The following is a 22897-nucleotide window of genomic DNA, read 5'->3' as shown; positions in this document are numbered from 1 at the left end:
GAAAACGCCAGAGCAGCTCCACTGAGTTAAAGGTGCCAGCGTGTGAGACGCTGTGTGGTGTTGGTGGCCGACGACATGAACTGCGAAGGCAGAACCAAATCCGGAAGGATGTCCCGGCACCGTTTTTAGAAACGAAAAACCCTTTGAGAGAATCCGCTCTATTTGCAGCTGGCTCTGCGCACGTCGGGGAGGCTCATTTCGCTGCCACATCGACCAGTCCTAAGGACACAGGCAGTGTTTGAACAGTGGATGGGAAACCGCAATTAAATTCAGCTACGAAGTTCATTTTCGTTGGACAAGAGCACGAGACATGGAAGACGCCACCTTCACACATCTGGTTCTGGGTTACATTCTGCTTTGTTGGCATTTTGGTTTTTTGTCCCGATACATCCCACTAAGTGTGCATGCGATATCCAGGAGACATTCGGTGTGTGGGGGGAGAACCTCCCTGCCCCACCCCCGGGGCCGGCCCCATCAGCTGGCCAGCTCCTCACCCCCCGCCGGCCAGCCTCCCTCCGCTGGCTCTTTTTCCCGGCCGGCAACATGCTTGGACCTTTTCATCGGTGCCAGCCCCGAACACGCGCCCACCTCCGGCGACCATCTCCCTCCGACCCCCGTCTCCCCTCGGTTCTCCGGTGAGTGACCTGTGCCTCCCGCCCTCCCTCTCCCCTAATTCTTTCTTCGACCACCTGCAAGCTGACTTCTCTGTTGCCACTAAAAAAGTCCCCTTAGAGGTCCCAGGGACTTTCCAAACCACAAGTCTGGTGGCCATTTGCCAACATGTTTCTTTTGGGACATCTCGGCCTCAGTGACACACTGCTGATCACTCCCTTCTGGTTACGTGAATCGTTCCACTCTCTACGTTTCTCCTCCCACCTCTTTAGACATTCCTTTTCCGGGTCCTTCATCAGACCCACATACTCGCTTATGACACATTCAGTAAAGGGTTAATATCCAAAACATATATAAAGAAGTCATACAACTCGACGCCAAAACAACAAACGATCCAATTAAAAAATGGGCAGAGGGCCTGAATAGATATTTCTCCAAAGAGGACATACAGATGGCCAATAGACATACGAAAAGATGCTCAAGGTCAGTAATCATCAGAGAAACGCAAATTAAAAGCACAATGAGATATCACTTCACACCCTTAGAATGACCATCACTAATAAATCAAAGAACAGCAACTGTTGGCGAGGACGTGGAGAAAAGGAAGCCCTTGTGCGCTGTTGGCGGGATTGCAAATTGGTACAGCCACTATGGAAGGCAGTGTGAAGATTTCTCAAAAAATTAAAAACGGATCTACCTTTTGACCCAGTAATTGCACTTCTGGGCGTTTAGCCAAAGAAAACCAAAACAATAATTCGTAAAGATCTATGGACCCCTACGTTCATGGCAGCACAATTTGCAATAGCCGAGATATGAAAGGAACCTAAGCACCCATCAACAGACACTTGCATAAAGAAATTATGGTTCATATATACAATGGAATATTACTTAGCCATAAAAAAAAAAAATGAAATTCTACCATTTGCAATGGCATGGAGGGTATCATGCTGAGTGAAATAAGTCAGACAAAGAAAGCTAAATACCATACAATTTCACTTAAATGCAAACTCTCAGGAACAAAAAGAACAAACTAATAGAAAACAGACTCACGGATGTAGAGGACAATCTGGTGACGGCCAGGGGGAAGGGGGTTTGGGGGCTGGAGGAATGGGGTGAAGGGTTAAAGAAGTACAAATTAGTAGCTGATAGATGGTCCCGGGGATGGGGAGCTCAGCAGAGGGGACGCAGTCAGCAGCGAGGTAAGGGCTGTGTGCAGAGCCAGAGAGGAATCAGGGGGATTGTTCCATAAACTATATAAATGTCCAACCAATGTACCACGGACTTGAAACTAATAATAATAAAAAAATTACCTAATACAACATGTCTTAGTATTATTCTTAGCATGACCTGCGGAATTCAAAACTTGTGCTGGTTAGGTTACTACAGCACCAAAGGCTGCTGCCGCCTAAAATCGCGCCAATGACTTTCGGCAATGTCAAAACGCACAGTGCTGTGTGACAACATAGCAATGTCACAGCACAGTGAATGCGGGAATGGACTCAGGTGCTAAGTTCCATGTCCTATCACTGAACTGATTTTTACTGGCATTTTCTGTCACTTTAAAATGCAATGATCTATTTTCAAATGATGCTTTGCGTTAAAAAATTAGGTCTAATAAAGGGCAAAGAGAAGCACACGAAGGAACTGGACTGAAAACAACTTGAATAACCTCCTCCTGGTTTTGTACTTCCCAAAAGAAGAAACTCTGATAATCTCATAAAAGCGACGGCCTTACCACAGATGAATTGAACTGGCTACCATTAGTTGGATAGAAAGCCCGTGGTTCTCCTTTATTATTTCATGCTACTTTTCGGGTGCTTTATTTGCTATAAGGTTCAGTCAAACTTTTACCACCGTGGTGCATTGAATTTCATTTCTCGGCTGAAAAAGTCCCTTTTAACAGCTGCAAAAGAAAGGCTCTTTCTCGATGACTCCAAGAATATCCACATTAAAGAAAACTAACTACAAGTTGGACAGTGTACAGGAAAAAGCAGCTAAGTGACACCTTTCGACAATTCTCTGGTTTTAGCTACTGATACTATATTGTTTCTGGGTCGAGTTTTCAGGTTTCCGGTGAATGCCTACAAGATTAAGCAAGGAGAGCCAGGCTGGACTGCTTTGCTAAGAAAGAGCTATTTAAAACTTCCTTATTTATCTATAATTTGGAACCTGAGCCAGTACTCTGTCAAGTGTAGCATAAATATCACTTTGATCACCACGACACCCAGTAGGGAACTGAATCTAGAAATCATGTTTATTCTCTTTACATTACCCTTATCAGGTTTGTGGAAGCCAGAGAGGCCTCTATTTAAAGAGGAGTTTGGATCAACACACTACTAGCTCGCTGTCCTTCCGGAAGCTCACTTGAACCCACGGTGCAGAGAGCCAATGAAGCTGGTGTTTCTGCCGTTTTCACGGCCGTAGTCGACAGACATGCAACATTTGGTTAGTGCAGAGACACTGGCATATACGGTAGTGCAGGAAAACCACCAGCTTGCAGGTTCGGTCACACTGAAATGTTACGGACTATCACGTGGCTACCGGGCTGTGAGCACGACTAATTATAGGTTTTATGAAAATCCACCACATAAAAAAGATCCACACTTAGCGAGAGGCAGTAATTCCATCCTGCAATTACTGCGGAGTTTCTTAATTCGCAGATTCCTTAAATACTAAGAAGTGTCCTCGTTAAAGGAGTTGATAATTTCCGGTATCTAGATGTCTTTAGATGACTCAGGTACCTGAAGAGGTGAAACAAAAGACTATGGCTGAATGACCAACGTCTGTTTGGGCCAGAGGCGAAAAACAAAGCTCTTTGATAACTTCAAGTAGACTGCACCCAAACCTCTCACCACACCTGGTCTGAAATCACAGGAGGCGCCGGGCTGAGTGCGCACTTCACTTGCCAAAGGCCTTGCTTGCTCGGAGCTACAGTTGAATTCGTTAAAACTACTGGAACAGCTCGTCATATGTAGTTTGGTGGCGGTGGGCCACCAGCGTCGGCATTGTAGCACGGCATCCTGCTCAACTACAGGGTTAACGAGAGTTGTCCTGATGCCAGCCCCATGACACTGGCACCCAGGAAGAGCTGTAATCCTAAGTCACAGGGCCAAGGAATAAAGGTTTGTCAACAGACGTTACTGCCCAACCCTAGAACGACATCGCCGCTGTCATTAGCTAAGCGTGGGGCCTTTTGAAGCCGGTGCCCCGATGGCTGTGCACACGGGCCCGGGCTTACGGCTGGACACGGCTCATCACAGGTCCCTGGCATGTGCTGCAAGGGAGAGTGGCATCCTGCATTCTTTAAAGAATCCCCTTGCACACCAAGAAAATACGTCATGTTGCTTCTAGTTTAGAAATTCCCTGTTTCTTTTATGGCAGCGAACCAGCTGGATCACGTCACGCTGCTGCTAAGCCTGCGTTCCGGCGTAACGCGGCTGGCATCTTAGTGAAGACATATCTGTCACTCCACGCCCGTGCCCCCAAGCGACACGCAGGGACAACGTCCATGAGAGCTCACCTGTGTGTGGCCATGGGCTATTCTGTGAGCAGGGCTCCCAGGCTCAGGCACTCCCAACAACAAAACCTCCATTTCCACGGCACCTTTCCTTAAACCCAGGACACCGGAGGGAGGTCGCGGGTTCTGCTAAAGGGCAAGAAAGTAAGGCGTGCTTTCTTCTTCTGAAGGTACGCACATCTTTGCCTTATTCCAGGTTTCAATCAAAGGAGAGAAGTAATGACTTGCTTCTAAGTCTTAGTCAGGTGAGTCGGAAGTTACTCTTCTTCCCATTGACATTTGATGCGACAGATTGTGGATTCAGACGAAACCCCAATACTTGCCTTAGCTCCCACTGCGGCTCATCGCAAGGACAATGGATGCTTAAAACACGGTGGCATCACTGAGATGTGACATGTGCACCCAGAGGTGTGGACAGTCGATGCTTACATTTCGTCCGTTATGTACGTTAGAGGTAAAATTGGGTCTGACTGTCAACATTTCATAGAAAGCAATGACGGGTCACGTTTAAGTGACTTTGAGAAGCACAGGCTAGTGGCAGGGCTATCCTGACAAGCCACATTTCTTGTGTTTTGGCCAAATTATAGGAAGGATGGTGAACAAAAGAGGTAGCCTGAGAAGTGTGTTTGAAATTTCCAGGTACAAGATATAAATCATGGGATGCACCGTACAGCATGGCGACTATAATTAAAACCACCGTAGTGTATATTTGAAAGGTCCTAAGAGAGGACATCTTAAAAATTCTCATCACGAAGGAAAAAATGGAATTATGTGAGGTGGTGGACGGTAACTAAATTTACTGTGGTGATCATTTCGCATTGTATATAAACATCCAATCACTGTATACCTGAAATGAACGAATGTTATGTGTCAATTAAATTTAATAAAATAGGAGAACTATTAGTTTGATTTGATGACTACTTTTAAGGAAATAAGATTTTTCTCCTTCCAAGGTTTTTAACAAATGTAAAGATATGAATAGGGGGAAAAGACAAAAATTCTTGAGCTCTCCTGAACTTGCTTTACTTAGTTGAACAATCCAGGCTTTCATATTTGGGGCCACTGGCCTCCCAGCGTGACCTGGCGAGACGGTGTTCCTGCTTGTCCCTGAGACCCCTACCCTCTGTGACACCGTCTTGGAAAGGCTTTGAAACCCGCTCTGTGTGGACTCACTTCAAAGCCCTGGCTTTATCTCCTGGGTGCTCAGAACGTATAGCGGGGTAATCCCCGCGTGTGTTGGACACACAGCAGGACCGTGGGAGCGCTGCCTTCCCCTGTGCATTTTCATTTGCCTCTGCCACCTCTCGGGACACAGATCCCTGAAGGACCCGGACCGGGGCTGCTCGCGCCAGTGTTGGCCGTGCCCCACGTCTTGCTGTGGCCAAGTTCAGGACAAGCACCAGACAGCCACAGTGACTGGCCGTGGCCGGCTGCCAACCGCCCTGCTCAAGCCTCCGTCCCTTTGGAATTACAACAAAGAGGGGCAGTACCAGGCTGACCGCCGAAGAAGCCTCCCGGACGTGGGGCACCTCGGTGACAAGGAGGATGATCGTGATGACAACTGAGCACCTAGAGGTGCTAAGCATGGCATCGGGTGCTCCACGCATCACCTCTAAACCTTCAGCCACTCCACGAGCTGGGTCCGTCACCCACCCGTGCGAAGGCGACAAGAGCGAGACCGGCTGGTGGGCCCAAGGCCGCCCCTGGCCACCCAAGGCCGCCCAAGGCCACCCAAGGCCATCCAAGGCCGCAGAGGCGACTCGGGATTCAAATCCCGATCGGGCTGAATGCAAAGCTACTTTGTCTTTAGCGCCATCACTTCTGGTCCATTAAACTTACAAAGTCGACACTACGGGAGCTCCTGAATTTTGAAAAGTTGGTGAGTCTTGCTTTTGGAATTTGGTGGAGAAGGTGATTGCCTGTGAACAGACTCACAGATAATGGGAGCGTAGATTCTAGGGCTGCGCCCCGCTGCTAAGCATCGGCCTGACCCTTTGCACGCAGGTCTGGCGAAGGGGAGGGCAGGTGACCGCATCAGCGAATAATGAGGTGCTCTCAGACGCCCCGAGGCTGAAGGCCGAGAACCAGGGGACTGCAGGGCACCTGTGCTGAGGAGGACAGAGGACAGAATGGAATCCGCCACTGTGAGTTGAGAAGTTGGCCAGACGACCCTCGGACACACACAGGTCCCTCAAATACTTTCTTTTGAAACCACTATATTATTTCGTCCATTCACCCATCTATCCTTTCATTCACTCAAATACGCATTCACTCATTTATTCAAAAAAACATTCACCGTCTACTATATATAAAGCAGAGTAGAGGGGTTTTTCAACTTGAAAAAAAAAAAAATCTGTGCCCCCCACACTTCCACCCACCACAAAAATACACACTGTACACTACAGTCTGGTATGCAAACATAAACCTTGACATTTCAAAAGACAACATTTGCCCTTAAAACCTATCCCGTGCCCTGATATATTTTCTATGCTCGCGTATTCTCATACTCCAGTTCGATGAGGCCGGTACGGTTTGCTCGAGGGAACGATGAGACGGTTCGGGCAGATCGACAGGCGTGTGTATCCAGATCGGCATTAACTGCGGGCACTCGGCGGGAAAGAAATCGAGTAAACCTTCTCGGATGATGAGGCCCTTGGGTTGGGGGCTGAAAGATGGGCGCGATAAAGAGATGAGTGGCGTTTCGGGAAGAGAGGGGCGGTGCGCGTAAATGCACGACGGCAGGCAAGCGCGGAGCCGAGACGGGCATTCGTAAAAGTGTGGGGCGGACGGGTGACCGGCGGTAGCCGAATGAGGAGGGAAAGGGCATGCAATCGCCGTTTTTAACGAGGAAATGAAAGGGCCAGGGTTGTATTTAGGCAAGAGTCTTCAGCCAGGATCGGAAGAGGAAGAATAGGTAACGAACCTCTCCCTCTTTCTTTTATTCATTTTGGGGACACCCCGCTCCGCCGATGGGGACCTTCTGCTTGCACACAAGCCTCGCAGTGCAAAGGCCGATCCTGGCCTTATCTGCATGAGGAACAGACCGAGAATTCTGCAGAGGACCGCAGCAGGATGCCGGACTAAGGAAACTCAAAAGCTCACATGCTATAAGGACTTAGAAACGTTAAATGGAATATAAGATTTTTTTTTTTTTTAAATGCAGAAATAAGTTCACAAGAAAGGAAGAGGGAGATGAAAGGGAGAAAGACAAAGCCGACACAGTGGCTGAGCAGGAGGACCACCGGCCTCGCTATTCCGGAGACTTCTTTTGTTGTCCGCTTGGGAACAGGAAACCAAGTTATGGGCCTTGAGAGGTGGGTCCTACATAAAGTCTGGTCCTAAACAATGAGAAAACGAACTAGGGAAACATATGCCCACTGGCACGGCAGGATGAAAAGATACCCCAGTGACCCCGGCCTGGGTTCTAGGTCAAAACTACAACAGCGGCAACGTCCTCCCCGAGAATCTGGAACCCAGTCTCAGGTCTCACACGAGCCGGGGTTTACACTTATGCCGCCGTCTAAGTGCAGAAACTCCCGAGCCAAGAAAGTAATAATAGCCGGCCCCAGACAGTAATAATTGTGAGGCTAATCTAGAAGAGAACGTGCCCACACACACACAAATGTATGTTTAAGGTGATCAAAGACATAAAATAGAAACTGTAAACTTAAAAAAGTAACAAAATGTGCCTCGCCTCCCTCCACAAATAGATTTTAAAAGAGAACCAAACAGCATTTCTATAAATGAAAACTATAGTCACCTAAAATTCTCAATGGGCAGGTTAAACAACAAATTAGCATAGCCCAAGGGAGTATTGAGGAACTGAATAGAGACCTGAGAAAATGATTCAGAATGCGGTGGCAAGACACAAAGAGATAAAAATAATAAAAGAAAGGTTAAAAGATATGTCATACAGCATGAGAAGGTCCAGTACGCATCTACTGGAGTACCAGAAAAAAGAGAAGCAGGAAGGTGGAGGATGACTATATTCAAAATTTAATAGCTAATAATTTCCCATAATTAATGAAAGATAAACCTCCAATTCAAGAAGCATGAGACTCTCAAACAAGAAGATAAAAATAAATCCACATTCGAACACAGAGTAGTGAAACTTCAGAAGACTACAAAGAAATAAACCACACAGGCATGCAGGCGAAAAAGCAAATGGTCCATAAACAAATAACAAATCAACCACGGGGTTTTCAATAGCAGTTACAGAGGCAACAGAGAGAAATATATCGTCAAAAGTCTGCAGTGAAAAATAAATGTCAAACTAAATTCTATTCCCAACTCAGCTATCACTGAAGAAGAAACAAAGCATCTTAGATAAATAAGACTGACGCATATTCAACTGACTCTTACCTAAAGAATGACCAAAAAATATACTTCGGGAAGAAATTTTAAACCATAGGATAGAAGTATGAGGCAAGAGGGAAAAGCATTCATTATATTATTTTCTGTACTTTATCTGTTTTGAAATAAAAAATATAAAAAAGGTGAAGATGACCCTCTTTATCCTTTTTAAAACATTTTGCTTGGGAAAGGTGAAATAATGGTAAAATTGGACAAGAGTAAATGCACCAAATGACTGCATGAAGCAACGAAAATAGAATAAAATTATTGACTAATCCATAAATATGAATATGATCTGAGCATCTTGGGTGTACAAATAACAATGCTGAATCATGGAAATGAGTTTACAAGGAAAAAATATCTAAAATTTGATTTTGGTAGAACGTTTTTGTTTCTTAGCTTTTTCTTCATTAAAGTTAGCTACTTGGCTACTCATAAATACGACTTTAATAGTATGTATAATTTATCCCACACGATCTAACTGATGTAGGCTCTTGAAGTAGTCAGTCTTTTAAAAATAAAACTGAAAAATACAGACTCCTGAGTATCTCCATTAATGAAAAATCTATACTTTTAATTTTTGAAAAAATTACCCTTGCTACTCCCCTGTAACTTTGAATTATTTTAAAGATGCGGAATACAATTTTGTGATTTGACACAAACCCATGTAAATCTAGGCTTTTAAAGAATTCAGTGCCTTTCTGAACAAAGCTAACTCGGCATGAGAACGAGGGGACATTTACCAAAGTTCACTTCGAACGTACTATATGGACGTCGAAAATAACACCTCTTGCCGTGGCTACAGAACACAATGCCGAATGTCCATTTTTAGAATCAGGTAACAGGCCCCGAAACCCACTCACACGTACTGTCCCATAGGTAAGCAAATACGAGGACAAAAATTACTAAGCATTTTTCGGCAGACAAGAAATAAATGGATGTGGCACGGAAGCTTACTTCTCTGCCAAAAATACGAAGGGAACAAACAGTCTCTTTTTAGAAAAAGCGATGATACTAAAAATTGATGGAATACATTTCTTCGGCTGAAAACACAATGTCCGTCTGCTTGGCCATCAGCATCCGATGGACTCATCGGAGGCACGGAACGCAGACTAGCTGATGAACAGAGGACGGACGCTGTTTCTTTTCCATTTTTTTTTTTTTTTTTTTTTTTTTTGCCTGGGGACGTTTAAGTTGACTCACAGAAAGGAACGAATAACATTGAACCCTAATTAAAAAACGCCGTGGCACAGGTCACTTTTCAGACAATGTTTACTCCAAGGAGAAATGTGCCATGCAGACAAATTCCCAGCCGAGGAAAGCTGACAAAGTGAAAGACCCAAACGACTTCCCTTCCTAAACTCCTAAATAAGTGTTTAGGCTATGATTTGGGAAATGGGGGGCTTGAAAGGCGCCAGGACCAGGTCCTCCAAGCGTCCCCCTTTAGATCTGTGTCCAGCCTCCCGAGCCCTTGGGGATTCGCCGTGATCGTGTGCGCCGAGCTGCCGCCCGCCTTTTCTGGGGGAAGGAATGCACTGAGTCTTCCTTGCGCCTCACCAGGCTGCCCTCCTACCTCCCCGTGACCTCTAGGGTCGAGGAACAGGACAGCCCGTGCCCGTTTGTTCTAGGAAGTCGGAGGAGGTGCTCTTACGTGAAGACCATGGGGATGGGCACTAGAGAGCAAATGCTTCGAGGGCAGGTCTGAGCCGCCCGGCTTGAATTCAGATCCACTGTGTGCGACCCTGGCGATGACTCTGCGCCCTCTGTGCCAACCCTCCCGTCTGCAGATGGGGCACAAATACTACCTACCGAGGACCACTGTGAGAACTGGAGGAGACAGCAAGTCGTGACCAGAGCCCGAAACGCAGTAAGCACCCCGGAAACGTCCGCTGTTACTACTAGTTGTAAGAGTTTTTAGAAACATAAAAACATGGGTGAGTGGGCAAAGGGCCCTGTACTGAGGTTTGACTTAAACGAGTTAAACGGCAAAACCAAGGAACTCTTTCCATGAGAAGCCAGAATTCAGGACGATAACCTCCCTTGATTTAATAAAAACTTGAAAATGCGAGTTCGTGACTTCCAGGTAACTGCACGCTGAACAAAGAGGCTCGAGTTCTGATTCCTCAACCTTAACTTGCGATGCTTCCAAAGCACCACCCAATACATATCTTTAGAGACGCGTGTTGCGAGCTGCATAATGTTACCTGTAATGATTGTCAGCTCTGGCGCCATAAAGCACGTCTCGGGCTGTGTTCGCGTGCCCCAGCGTCCCCACAGGAGGCACGAAGCCCAGGTTGGCAGAAAGAGCCGCGTTGCTCTGGCTTCCTTGCCTTCTCGTGGCGTGACGCCGTCGTCAGAAAACAAGGCATGGGATTCTACCAGCTGCACTCCCTTGCGGACCGTCTGTTTTTGATCCGGCCCTTGCTAGAGCAATTAACGCGCCACTCCAACACGTGCCTCATTTTGCGGCAGAATCAGGGGCAAAGAAAGTCAGCGACATCCGAAGCCACCATCGCGCGAGGGACCCGACGGTGCGTGAGTCAAGAATTTCTTGCCTCTCGGTTTTCGGGAAACAAAGGGGTGCTTCTGAATGACTCACCGGAAAACTTCCTCGGACAAATATATCACCGAGACTCTATGTCCCCGAAGTGGCCGTCCAGGCGGCCACTTGAAGAACAACATTTTCCTTTTTCTCATTTACTTCCAAAAGAGGACAAGAGACGGTGACTAAATTATATAAAACAGAAGAGAGGCCGAACACAATTTTTCTATGATTAATGCTTCTTATTGTTCAACTACGCTCACTAGTCTTAAATGTAGCAGTGAGACATGCTACTGCAACATATTCGCTGAGGATTGTTTGGGAGTCAATTTTTTTTCGTACATCAGGAAATTTAACTACAGTCTTATAAAAAATTACCTCTGGTATGTATGCATGTGTGTCTGTGTGTGTGTGTCTGTGTGTGTATGTGAATACATATAAAACCTTCGGAAATTCAGGGAAAAGCGATCGACTCTTTCTCAGAGCCGTACGAGCTCCACCGTTCAGTGTAAAGATGGATTTGCGAAGAAGCATGTCACAGAGAGTACTCACCAGTGGTTCTGCCATAATGATGCGAATCTTGCGCTCAGCCTGGGTGGTGAAGTTGACGAATAAACTCTTGAGGACATACTCTCCTGGTTTGCTGTCTGGGTCCACGTTGATGGGCAACATGGTCGGTGGCCCTTTCTCCCTTTGGGTGCCGGGCACGGGGGGAACTGGAGGCTTGATATAACCGTTGCCAACTGGAGAAGCTGGAAAATATAATGCATGTTCTCACTGGCTGAGACTCACATCGTAAACACTCAGACCGGCTGTGTCAACCATAGACATAGGACGTGAATCATGCCCAGAACATGCTGCACTTAACGTTACCTGGCCTTATTCTTTAGGAAACCTGCCAGAACTTATTTTGATGACATTAAATTTACGTTATGCCATATTTGATGATCTCAAAATATCTCTGGTTACCACATGGTTTCAGGTGAATGACGTTGCCAGTAATTCACCTGATACACAGCTGATAAATTCTACGGCATTTAAGATGGTTTGGGCTTCTTTTTTTATGTTTTAGGGAAATACAGTAAGAAAATGTATATTAAAAAAGGGATTCCTGGTCTTCCTAATGGCTGGGAATTCTCTGTCTTCTGTGATCATTTTAATAATGGAAAACAAAATAATGGAATAAATAATGGGAAAAAAATCTTCCAGAAGTTCCCAAGAACCAATTTTTGGAAGCCCAGCTGGCTTTCGCTCTAAAAGGCATGTCCTCCCCATCCCAAAAACAATAAATAAAGGCCAGCGGCTCAGGCAGGGCCCCGTGGACGTCCGAAGTGTGGGTCTGACCTTTCGCTGCCGTCACCCTTGGTGGAAGCTGGGGCGCTCCCCTCGGAGCCGATCGTGGGTCCCCGGCCAGTGGCCCTCCCCCCCTTCAGAAAGCAACAGTCAGACGACCGCTTTCATCTTCTGGTTAAAGAAAATAAACTTTTTATTCGTAAACGGAAATTTCGCGCCTCCACTTTTCACTGGGCTCCGACGCGCTCAGTCCTGACACGCCCTGCCCCTTCCGCCGAAGCGTCTGGAAGATGGTTGGCACCCACCATCCAGGGAAGGCATGCAGCGGTGGGTGCGCGTGGGGCTCTGGGGACAGGACAACGATGGAGCGGACGTTTAGAAGGACGACTCGACCGCCGAGGGTGACCGGACGCAGAGGTTAAAGGAGAGAATGGAGAAAAAGGTGGGCGTCCGGCTTGCACAGGATGTCAGGGGGATGGGGGTGACCAGTGATGATCAAGGGAAGCTCCGCGGAGACTGAACTCTCTTCTCGAAACTACAGGGGGACTCCAGGCCTCTCTTGCCTTCGTTCTACCTGAAGCCCGGCCCTGAGGAAGCCAGGAGGCAGAACTGGCGCTCGTTGTGCAAGCTGCGGCCTCCCGCTCTGGCCTCTGCCCCTTCTCTCTAGGGCACTGGACGCCCCGCAGTCGAGGGCGCCCCTCACGCCTAGAGCCTTCCGACACCACAAAACTCCAAGACGATGGCCTCCTCGGCTATAAAAATGAAGCCGCCCGTGCACGACTTCGTCAGCTCTCCACTCGCATCCACGCCATCCGAGTCGTGGCCCTCGGGGGCCGACGCAGGACGGACGGAGCGGCCCTTCTGGGGCCTTTCCTCGGTCGTCCATTCCTGCACCGGGCCGCGCCTCCCGCAGCGGGCTGGACGCCGCATACGCCTCTGTCCAGCGTTTGAGCCGCACCCAGCGTTGTCACCCACCGCAGACCAGCTCTGGGCCTCCCCCCGTCCGCCTGCGCCCCGCGCCTCGGTGGCACGGACGCCCCGCTGGCCCGCGAGCTCGCTGCTGTCACTCGGGCCACCCCATTCTCTCTTGCTGCTGCACCCCCTGCCCTCAGCTCGCCACGGCCTCCTGTCTCTCGAGAGCCACTTCTGGTCTTGTCTCTGCCGGGGCCCCCTCACTGCTGGGTGGGTGTCGCTGGATCCCGACACCTAACTCACGCTCTCTGGAGCTGTATATCCTGCAATCCCTGAGGAAGACGCAGCGCACAGGTGACCCAAGTATCTACCCGTCGGTCACGCTGTGTTGCTCTGGGTCACCCTGTGACTGGACCACATCTTCCTCTAAATGCATCTCTGAAAAGTTTTCTAACGAGACTGTGGTCTGCCAGACCTGACACAGAGTTCTTCCCATGGATGAAACCCGCACACCTTAGCTAACTAAAACGACATCGTACTTGACTTCTGCACGTCTTGAAGTAACTCACAGGGAGGAGGCTGTGCAAGGAGACGCAGTAGTGGGGTGTTAAGGAGCACGGGGCAGGATTTGACTCAGAGTCTTAGCTTGAGAGCATCCCGAGCAGCTCCTGAGGGCCGTGTGCAAACTCAGGTGATGCAAACGAAGCCCTGGGCCCCTCCCCTGCTGGACCTCCCACTCTCTCCGCGGAAGTGGGATGCTTGCCAAGTCCGGCTACAGAGGGACATCCGACCCCATGAGACGTCTTCCTGATGCAGCGGGGGTGTCATGCCACCGGCCTGGAGACAGGAATGCGCACCAGGGAAGTCTAGGCGGAGGACGGCTTTTCATCACTTTCATCTTCCGCGGGATCTCGTCCATTTCTAGAAGACCAGCGATCACCAGGCTGATGTGACAGGTAAATGCAAGACCAGTTCCCTGACCGTGAGGCTCGGGAGCCTCGAACTCACACTGCCGCGAGAGGCCGTTCACAGTCCTGCCGCAAAGCCGACAGCCAGGTACCAGAATGTCACAGAGAAGTCTCCCGTTTAAAAGGCCACAGCACCAATTCACTGCCATCGTAAAAAATGATACTGACCCATACTTCCAAGCCAGACATCCTGTGAGCACAAAAACCTGCGTGCACAGCTTCAAAGACGAGCCGACCCAGCCCGACCCAGCCCGAAGTGATTCGGGGAGCAGGGGGCGCATTGCTGGGGTTTCGAAATAAACATATGACATGGCGCCTTTCGGTTACTCAGTTGTTTGATGACAATGTAGCTGAGAATCAAGAAACACACGACCCTAGGAGTCAAAATTGAGTCACGAAGTCCACGCTAATGTAATTAGGATGCTGCCGATAGAAAAATCATCAGACCCTCCCTCAACACTTGTTTGCTCTTAATCTACGCATAATAAAGATCGATCATCTACTTTCTAAAATCACGACAGACTGGAAACAAAATTACCAGAGAAAAGTGCAATATCTCTGGATAGAAACGGTAACAGCAAAAGGGGGGGGGGGAAGGCCTAACTTTAAAGAGCCACCAGAACTTAAAAATGCAGTTGCCTGAAGCCAGTTAGTACAAGGCCACAGAATGTGACATTCTCACAGGCTTGGGGCGTCCTCGACTCCGACCAGCATGTGGTCACAATTAACATTCATGAGACGGCCCTGAGTCCCGTGAAAAGGTTCCAGTAAGTCAGACATACAGTCCTGCATTTGAGAAGGTGGGGAAAACCGCAAAAGAGATTTCTAGAAGGTTTGTCTTTCAAAGGATAAAACTAAAAAGATGACTTTGGTACATAAAGGGAGGAAACACCTTCTGTAAGAATTCAGCTGTCGAGAATGAAGCCTCTTTGTGCACAGGTTTGGTTTCCAACTGAAATGTGTTTTTGATGACGACAGACAAACCAGCCACCGTTTCGGTAGCCACCACGCTCGGCCCTGGTCTCCTGCTCTGTGAACGCATCGATCACCGCTGGATTGTCCACTGTCCCCCCGGCCACCAGAGTGCTGTGCCTGCCTCCAGCCCCCCGGACACGCGAGTCCACCCACACTTCAGGGTCCAGTTCAGCGCCCCTTCGCCCACCTGGCTGGGCCCGGGCCCAGCCTCCCTGGCTCTGCCTGACGGCGCCGTCGGGGACTCCGGCCGCTCGGCCTCCGCATGAGCGTCCTGACAGCGTGTCCCACGTCGTCTCCCCCGGAACACCTGCTGAAGGAACAGCCGCACGTGCGGACGGACAAAGGCCGTCTCCCAGTTAAATTTCGTGCATGCGCCGAGCTTCGAAGCCTCGACTCCGTCTGCCCTCGCCCTCTCTCCTTGTGCCACACCATCTTTCTTCTCCACATGATGGCCCGGTGTCCCTGCAAAGCCCCTCGAGCCAGCACTCCTGACTTGGGGTCGGGGTCGAGAGGCAGTCACTAACAGATATGCGTTATTAGGTCTCCGGTTATTGAGTCGTTTGGAAACTTGCTTGCTCTTCATGTTTTAATCTGAGATTAAACGTGCTCTAAGTTTTCTCTGTTGCCTTCTTCTGCCTTAAGACGGTTCTGTTGGGGTCATTTTATTATTCCTATCCGGCATCGGCTTGGTTTGGGTCGGTGGCTTCGGGAGGTGTTTCCCTCTCTTTTGGTGAGTCTCTGTTTCTCACATCGAGCAGGGCCTGCTCTTTAATCTGGAAGAAGTCCATATTACACTTTTACGGCCCCTTTACTGACTCTTCGTTAGGTCTATTTCCGACGACAAGGGACGACCTTTCGACCATCGGTATCTTTTGGACCAACGCCTTCTGTTTCAGCCCGGCCGACCTCAGCCGGCTAAGGCCTTCGGGGCAATTTCCTGGAGGTACCGACACTCGTAGGGTTACCCGGCTCCCTAACTGCGACACAGATGCCAACACCCGCCACTTGTAGTCGGCTTCCATTTTTACTGACGTGGAGGGGAGGGGAGGTACTGTGATGCGTCCCCCCACGAGTGCCCCGGAGGCCATGAGTGGCGATACGTGTCCCCAGGAAGCAAGCTCCAGGCACTGTTCTGGGCACCGGGAAGACGGGGGGTGAACGGAACGGAGGGATCCTGCCTTCACGGAGTGACAGTCCACTGAGGCAGGGCGGTATGCTGGACACACACGCTCACACACACACACACACTCACACACACATTCACACGATGCCGGACTGCAACACGTTCCATTAGAAAAAAGGGAAAACTATACAGAGGGAGCGGACAGAGGCGCTCGCCCACTTCACCTGCCCGGAGATGCTCAGGTGTTACAGGCTGGAGCTGCCGTGCATGAGGGCGGAAGCTGGTCCCTAAGGAGAGCCATGCTGGGCGCAGACGGGAGGCGCCTTGCACCCCGCCCTGCCCCACCCGCATCTGCCTCCATTCTGGTTGGAAATGAGAGTCCGACCGGCCTGCGAGGGTCACGAGCACCACCGCGCCCCCCACTTCGCGGCATCCTCACACGGCACGCGGCCCGGAGGGCAGGGCCATCCCGCCTGCCCTTCCCGCCTCCGAAGGCAGGTGAGCCCAGGGCCAGCTGCTCCAGACACGCCCTGCTCTTTCTGATGGCCCCATCACTGGAATCGGACCCTGAGCACCCGAAACAGAAAGCGCTTTCCTTCCTGTTGTGTCGTGCCCCGGGACCCCGCGCGATGACCGCTCCAAGCAGAACGGCGACCTGGGGACGGGCCCACTGACGGGAGTGCGTTCGCCAGATCTCCGCGCTCGCCGCCGGATCCGCCGTCCCTTCTGCCTGTTCTCAGGGCCTCGCTCACTGCCGGCGCCGCGGGCAAACCCCTGAGTAACCAGGGTCGCTCCTGGGGACACGCTTCCCGCAACAGTCCTGTTCCTGTAAGACTTACTGAGTTCTCGGGAATTACAGGAACGTTTCGTAAAACATAACAAACCGAGGATGACGCAGCTACCATGGGAACATGTCACAGTGTGTATAGAACGATAATAAATTGTCCACTAATGCATCCAGGACGGTGTTAAGAAAAGGCATTTTAAAGGGGACTGCAAATCCTCAAAATGACCAGAGACCCGGAGAGTCACGCAAAATGAATTAGGGTGAAAAGAAAGAAACCTCCAAGTATGATAGGAAGAATTATTTTCCTCTGAAGAGTATTATTGAGAAATGGAAAATATTGGGATAGGAAGAAACAATTCGTTTGAGCAACAGAAAAACTTTTCTTAAGAAAGAGATGAATGATTCCTAGATAATTTTATTTATTTTAAAGCAGGTCAAGAAGAGACTGACAGTTAAAAATGCTCAGAAATAATTTTTGTCTCAGAAGAAAAGGAAAGTCAATGATGTGCTAAGTTCTGCTTAATTTCCATTAAAACCTGATTACATAGAATGTTCCTCCCATTTTTACATCCCAACTTTCTTTTAACTATTTAGTTCTCTGAATCTGAAAGTTCTTAAATTGTGTTTCTTCGAGCTTCAGGGTCCACAAGATACCTTTGGGATAATTTATATCTTTAATCCTCGAAAATAATCCTAGAAGGACAATCTCCCTTTTACAGATAAGACCATGTGCACTCAGAGAGGTTAAGCGACTTGCCCAAGGTCACAGAGTGGCTGACTCAGGATCTGAACCCATGTCTCTTTGACAGCATATCCTGTGAGCTTCCTGTATCACCATCTTTAAAAGCAAACACAAAACAAAAAACCCAAAAACATCACCTATGATGAAGACTGAATAAAGTAAATCTCCTTACATCCCCCATATTTTTCCCTGGCATCAGCTAATTTGGGGACTTCAAGGGATGATAAAATATAAATGTGAATTGGAGAATGAGGTTGCTTGCAGATTCGAAGAATTGGTCATTTTCTAGAAAGACTCACATGACATCCAGCCTTCGAGCGCCAGGCTGTCTGCCCTTTTAAACTGAATGCATCTTCTGGCCATCGGAGGGGCTTTGAGAAAAGATAAAAGTACAAAAAGGCATCGAGAATTGAGGATGCATAAAAATATATGACATCTGATTAACGACACACCTTAGGGACGTCTAGAGGCCACTCTTGCCTAAATACACTGACAGTAGAACATTTAGCTGGTTGTCATCCTCACAAGGAGCACGTGAACTCGAAGGCACAGCTCTCCGTTTACGTCAACCTGGGGCCTTGCCAAGCCACTCCAGTCTTTGACCTCCTCCGACTGAAGACCTTGGCGAGAGCGAAGGAGTCCAGTCGATAGAAAGTTGTGCCGAGTCCCTGCCCTCTTTTCTCGTCTCTCTCCCTCTGCCTTTCAGCATTTTATCTCAGAGGAACGACAGTAATGCTTCAGTGACTTCCTTTATAAACGTCTGTCATCTGCTAAGACGCCATGACGTGGACTGGCCCCCCGATTTTCAAAGTAGGCGCTGTCATCAGAGCCTGAAAGGATGTCTGCCAAGGTCTGTGGGAAGAAGATGAGGTTACGCTGACATTTCAAGGTCCCTTCTCAGTCAGAGGAGATCAAATAACCTGCTGGAGGCAGGATAATCCTGAATTTCAGCTAACTTCTCCCCAGCAGAAATGACAAACCGCTCTCATCCATGTGACCCTGGCTGGCCACCCTCTCACCCTTCTCTCATTCTCTCCCCTTTTTTATTTCCCTCCTCTTCTGGCTAATTTTATGCAGCAAAATCTCATGGATTTGAAATCCGCTGATTTGAAATTTGTGATAAATCGGACAAGGCCCTGTTTTTCTTTTTTCTTTTTTTCTTTTTTTTTTTTACAGTGACTTGGAAAGAGCTCTGCTGACTCATGACGTGGGTCACTGGTGGCTGGAGCGGCACACATTGCTGTCCCCCGGGAGGGCCCCCCATCCAGTGGGTCCGGGGTGGAGCTTGATAACCTGCGCACGTGTGGAGAGCACACTCTGATACTTCTGGGGTAAACAAACCGGAAAGCAAAGGGGACCAGTTAGCCCAGTTGGTAACTTGTTTATAATTCCTTTTACCTACAGCAAAACTGCCAGGCTTTGTTAACTCCGAGTAAGTTAATGCTTTGTGGGCAAAACACAGAGCACTGACAGGTGTCAGGCATCTGCGTCCCAGTGTGGTTCTGCGTGACCTTGGGGAACACCTGGACCCACCACCGGGCTTCGGTCCCTCACCTGTTACTCTCAGGGAGGCTAAGCCATGCATGGCGTCCTTTCTGTGGTCTACGACAGTACGAAAACATACACCGACAACGCGTAAAAAATATCACTTATGCAAAACTTTCACAATTCGAGCGCTTGGCAATTAATACCTCCCCTCCCCTGAACGGTGATGAGTCAGCGAGGGCCTGTCTCTGCGGAGAAAAGCATCGCAAATCGCCCGACCCTTCTCCTCACACCTCCACTTCGTCCCCGGCCCCACGTGGCCTTCTGGGACTGGCAGCTCCCTTCGCTGCAGGTGAACCCGAGCCGAAGCCCGTCTGCATTCCCCGCTGCAAACGCAAGACTTGTGTGAACACTTTTTTTTTTTTTTTTAACTTTATGTGCCGAGAGTCTGCCCAGTGCTCGTGGAGGGCCCCTCATCAGCCAGACATTGTGGGGCACACGGCGCCCAACCGAGGTCTGAAAAAGCAGGCGGGGTTCTGATGGGGAGAAATGAGAACAGGGCACCGTGGGCAGAGGGGGCAGCATGGCGGGTGCATGGAGGGATCCGCCAAGAATCGCTCCGCGTCCCCTCCCCGGTCACCCTCCCACCACGCGACCCTGTCTCAGCACATACGGCCAACCTGCGCCTTCACCAAGGAGCTAAGTCCTCAAGAACAGTACTACGTCTCGTCTTTGTCCCAAGCACTCAGCTCGGTGCCTGGCGTAATCAAACACGTGTGCTTATTTAATATTTGTTGAACTGAATCCATCTGATTCCACAATATCGTCTTTGCGTGTGCGATAACTGAACAAGCATATATGTGGAAAACTTAAAATTCTTCCGTCCTCTAAAAATGCAGGTTTTTAATCCTTGTCATTAGAACTAAGGCCTTGAATGGGCAGCGAACGAGTCGGGACTTCACTTGTGGGACGACTGGGAGCCGGCGGGTTTCTGGGAGGGAAGGTTCAGCCGGTGTCATTGCAGGATGGGCTCTGAAAGTGCTGTTCAAGGGCCGATACAAGTCAACGACCGCTGCACCCACCCCGAGAAGAATGACGACGGCGGGAACCCGGATGGGGCCGTCGGGAGAGAAAGGAAGAGCGTGTCTTCCATGGACGGACCCGGAATCCAGTCACACGGCCTTTTCTCAATAAAGAAAACGTGCGAGATACGTCTCCTGGTCACACGTTACAATAACAAAGTGTTTCAGAAGCCTTTTGAGAACACTGACTCTGGAGGCCTCCTCGGAAGTCCCTTCCTGGGGCAGGGTGTTGGTCGGGGTTGTGGCACCCAAGCAAGGAAGACCGTTGGCTGCGAGTTCCTGGGACAACGGAGTGGCTCTCGGCATCCCCGCCCGAGATCAGGTATGACCCTGGCGTTGTGGCGGACGGCCACGTCCACCAAGTTTCCCAAACACTAGAGCTGCTGTCCCCTGACGAGCAGCGACAGGGGCACAGGAACAAGCTGAATGTCACGAGGGAGAAAAAGAGAATCCAGAATTAGGTCCGTTCTACAAGAAAACGGCGCCGAGGGTCGGATGATGGAAGGAGCCAGAACAACTAAACGCAACGATGCTCCTCGTCCCCATCTGATTGGAGCAAACCAAGTATTGAACGACGTTTTGAAAAAATGCTAGCCAAAGCAACCTGAGCGTACACTGGGTATTAGGTGATACCGAAGAATTGTGGACAATTTCGTTAGGTATGATAATAGCACTGTGGGTGGATACAAAAATATCCATGTTTTCTGGAATGCGTACTGACTACCTGGAGTTTATTGAAACGACGCCTCCATTTAATTCGAAATGCTTTAAGGAAGGGAAAGAAGGTATAAATGAAGCGAACATGATTAAATCTCGACAACTGTTGAGTCGGAGTGATCGCAACAGGCTGTGCGTTGTACGGTTTTTTTCCTCCTTTTGTGCTTGTCTGAAAATTTTCATAATAAAACACTTTTCAAAAAGATAAGGCTCATTTGCGAAACATTTCCTCTATCTTATAATGGCAACAGTAAAGAAATGTCTTAGACCCTCAGTTGCAAAACAAAGTATCATCTAAAAGCGGTGCACGCCATTTATGATACAGGTTCGACCGCACAGGTGTGAACGTCTGCCAAGCCCGCCACATCCTCCCGCATCGACCGAATGTGTAGAACCGCAACAGGCAGATCTTGGAGCATTTACACTCACAGCACAGCGAGGACGAATGCGGCCGGGTGCCATGTACAGAGGAGCCTTCATCAGACCTGGGTCACGACACAGTCTGGGTCCTTTCAGAAGAGGTTTCATCTCAAGATCGATCGGTTAATCGATTCACTAAGTAACGCCATTTCATTAATAAACAAAACGCTTCTCCTTTACTGGGGTGAGAGTCTGGGCAAGGCACTCTGCAAAGTTCTGTGGAGAACACGAAGATAAATTTAAAAAGACAACTTGAAAGATGTTCACGACTTAGTGCTGTCAGTCCCAAGATGCCACAGGGCAGTCTCAGGTGGAGCGGCCAATGGAAGAGCAATTGAAATTAGGAAGGCATTCATTAATTCGTTGATTTATTTGGTCGCCAATATTTACTGAAGGCTCACTCTACTCCTGGGGGGCGGGGGAGCCGGGCGTGACTCCCATCCTAGGACAGCCGCCAGCACTCAGGGGAGACGGGCGTTACGCGATAAAAACCCAGAAACACGACGACCAAATGGGAAGCGCTACGAAGCCCGTCGGACAGACACAGGAGGCACACACCTGCGCCCAAGGCGTCAGGGCAGGGCTGGCGACAGTGAGGCTGAGACCCAGAAATAACTGTCCACAAGCCAGAGGAGGCTGTGAGGCAGATGCGATCGGGGGTGCAGGACAGACGTCGCTTCACGGCGGCTCCCTCGCTCACCCCTGGCTTCGCTGAGGCTCTCTGGGCGGCCGCAACTTGGCACCTCCCTCTGGTGACAGCCTCCGTCCCTTTGCCTGGCTGCGCAGGCTGCCTCTTGATACAGAGCAACGTATTTCTAGCTGTTTCCTATCTGTCTTCTCCACGACACTTACGGGCAACAGGGACGAGAGATGGGTTTTGTTCCTCTTGCAGCCTCCCTTTCTAGCTCGATAAACACCTGCTGCATTAGCAGCAGCGCTGCGACACGTAAGGTTGTGAACGCAAGTACACTGAGGAAGCCCTTCCTGCCACCGAGTGGGATGCTGACGGAGCCCCGAGATGCTCTGCGGCTGTGCTCGTGGGCGCATTCCGCGGGGACCCAGCTCGGAGGGACGACGAGGGCAGCGCGGGCCGGAGGTGCGGGGACTGCCTGTTTTGACAAACAAGGGTGACGACCCGAGCTTCTGGCCGTCCCCCTCCAGGACCCACTTGGAGATGACACGATGAGATGAGAGGAGTGACCTGAGGAGAGTGTGATCCTACACAGGTTTTTGTTAAGACACATCGCACATTATGTCGGCGGTCCCCGGCCTTTCCGGCACCAGGGCCCGGGGCTCCTACGAGAATCCGACACCTGAGGAGCCGAGGCGGTGATGCTGGCGTTGGGGGCAGCTGCAAACACAGATGGAG

General features: G+C 49.6%; 1 protein-coding gene across 7 annotated transcripts in view; it reads right to left on the bottom strand.

The window, feature by feature from the left end:
- The window catches only part of FRY (FRY microtubule binding protein), a 344350-nt gene that overhangs the window by 150704 nt on the left and 170749 nt on the right, over window positions 1-22897 (bottom strand). For all 7 annotated transcript variants that reach the window (XM_036228428.1, XM_036228427.1, XM_036228422.1 and 4 more), the window contains one exon: window positions 11577-11776. In XM_036228428.1, coding sequence (XP_036084321.1) covers window positions 11577-11696 — 120 coding nt within the window. In that variant the 5' untranslated portion in view covers window positions 11697-11776. The remainder of the gene's footprint in view (window positions 1-11576; window positions 11777-22897) is intronic.

Source organism: Rousettus aegyptiacus, unplaced genomic scaffold, assembly GCF_014176215.1.
Source record: "Rousettus aegyptiacus isolate mRouAeg1 unplaced genomic scaffold, mRouAeg1.p scaffold_m13_p_11, whole genome shotgun sequence".
Classification (NCBI taxonomy): Eukaryota; Metazoa; Chordata; class Mammalia; order Chiroptera; family Pteropodidae; genus Rousettus; species Rousettus aegyptiacus.
The sequence above is the reverse complement of the archived record's forward strand: the minus strand, read 5'-3'. Positions and strand labels throughout refer to the sequence as shown.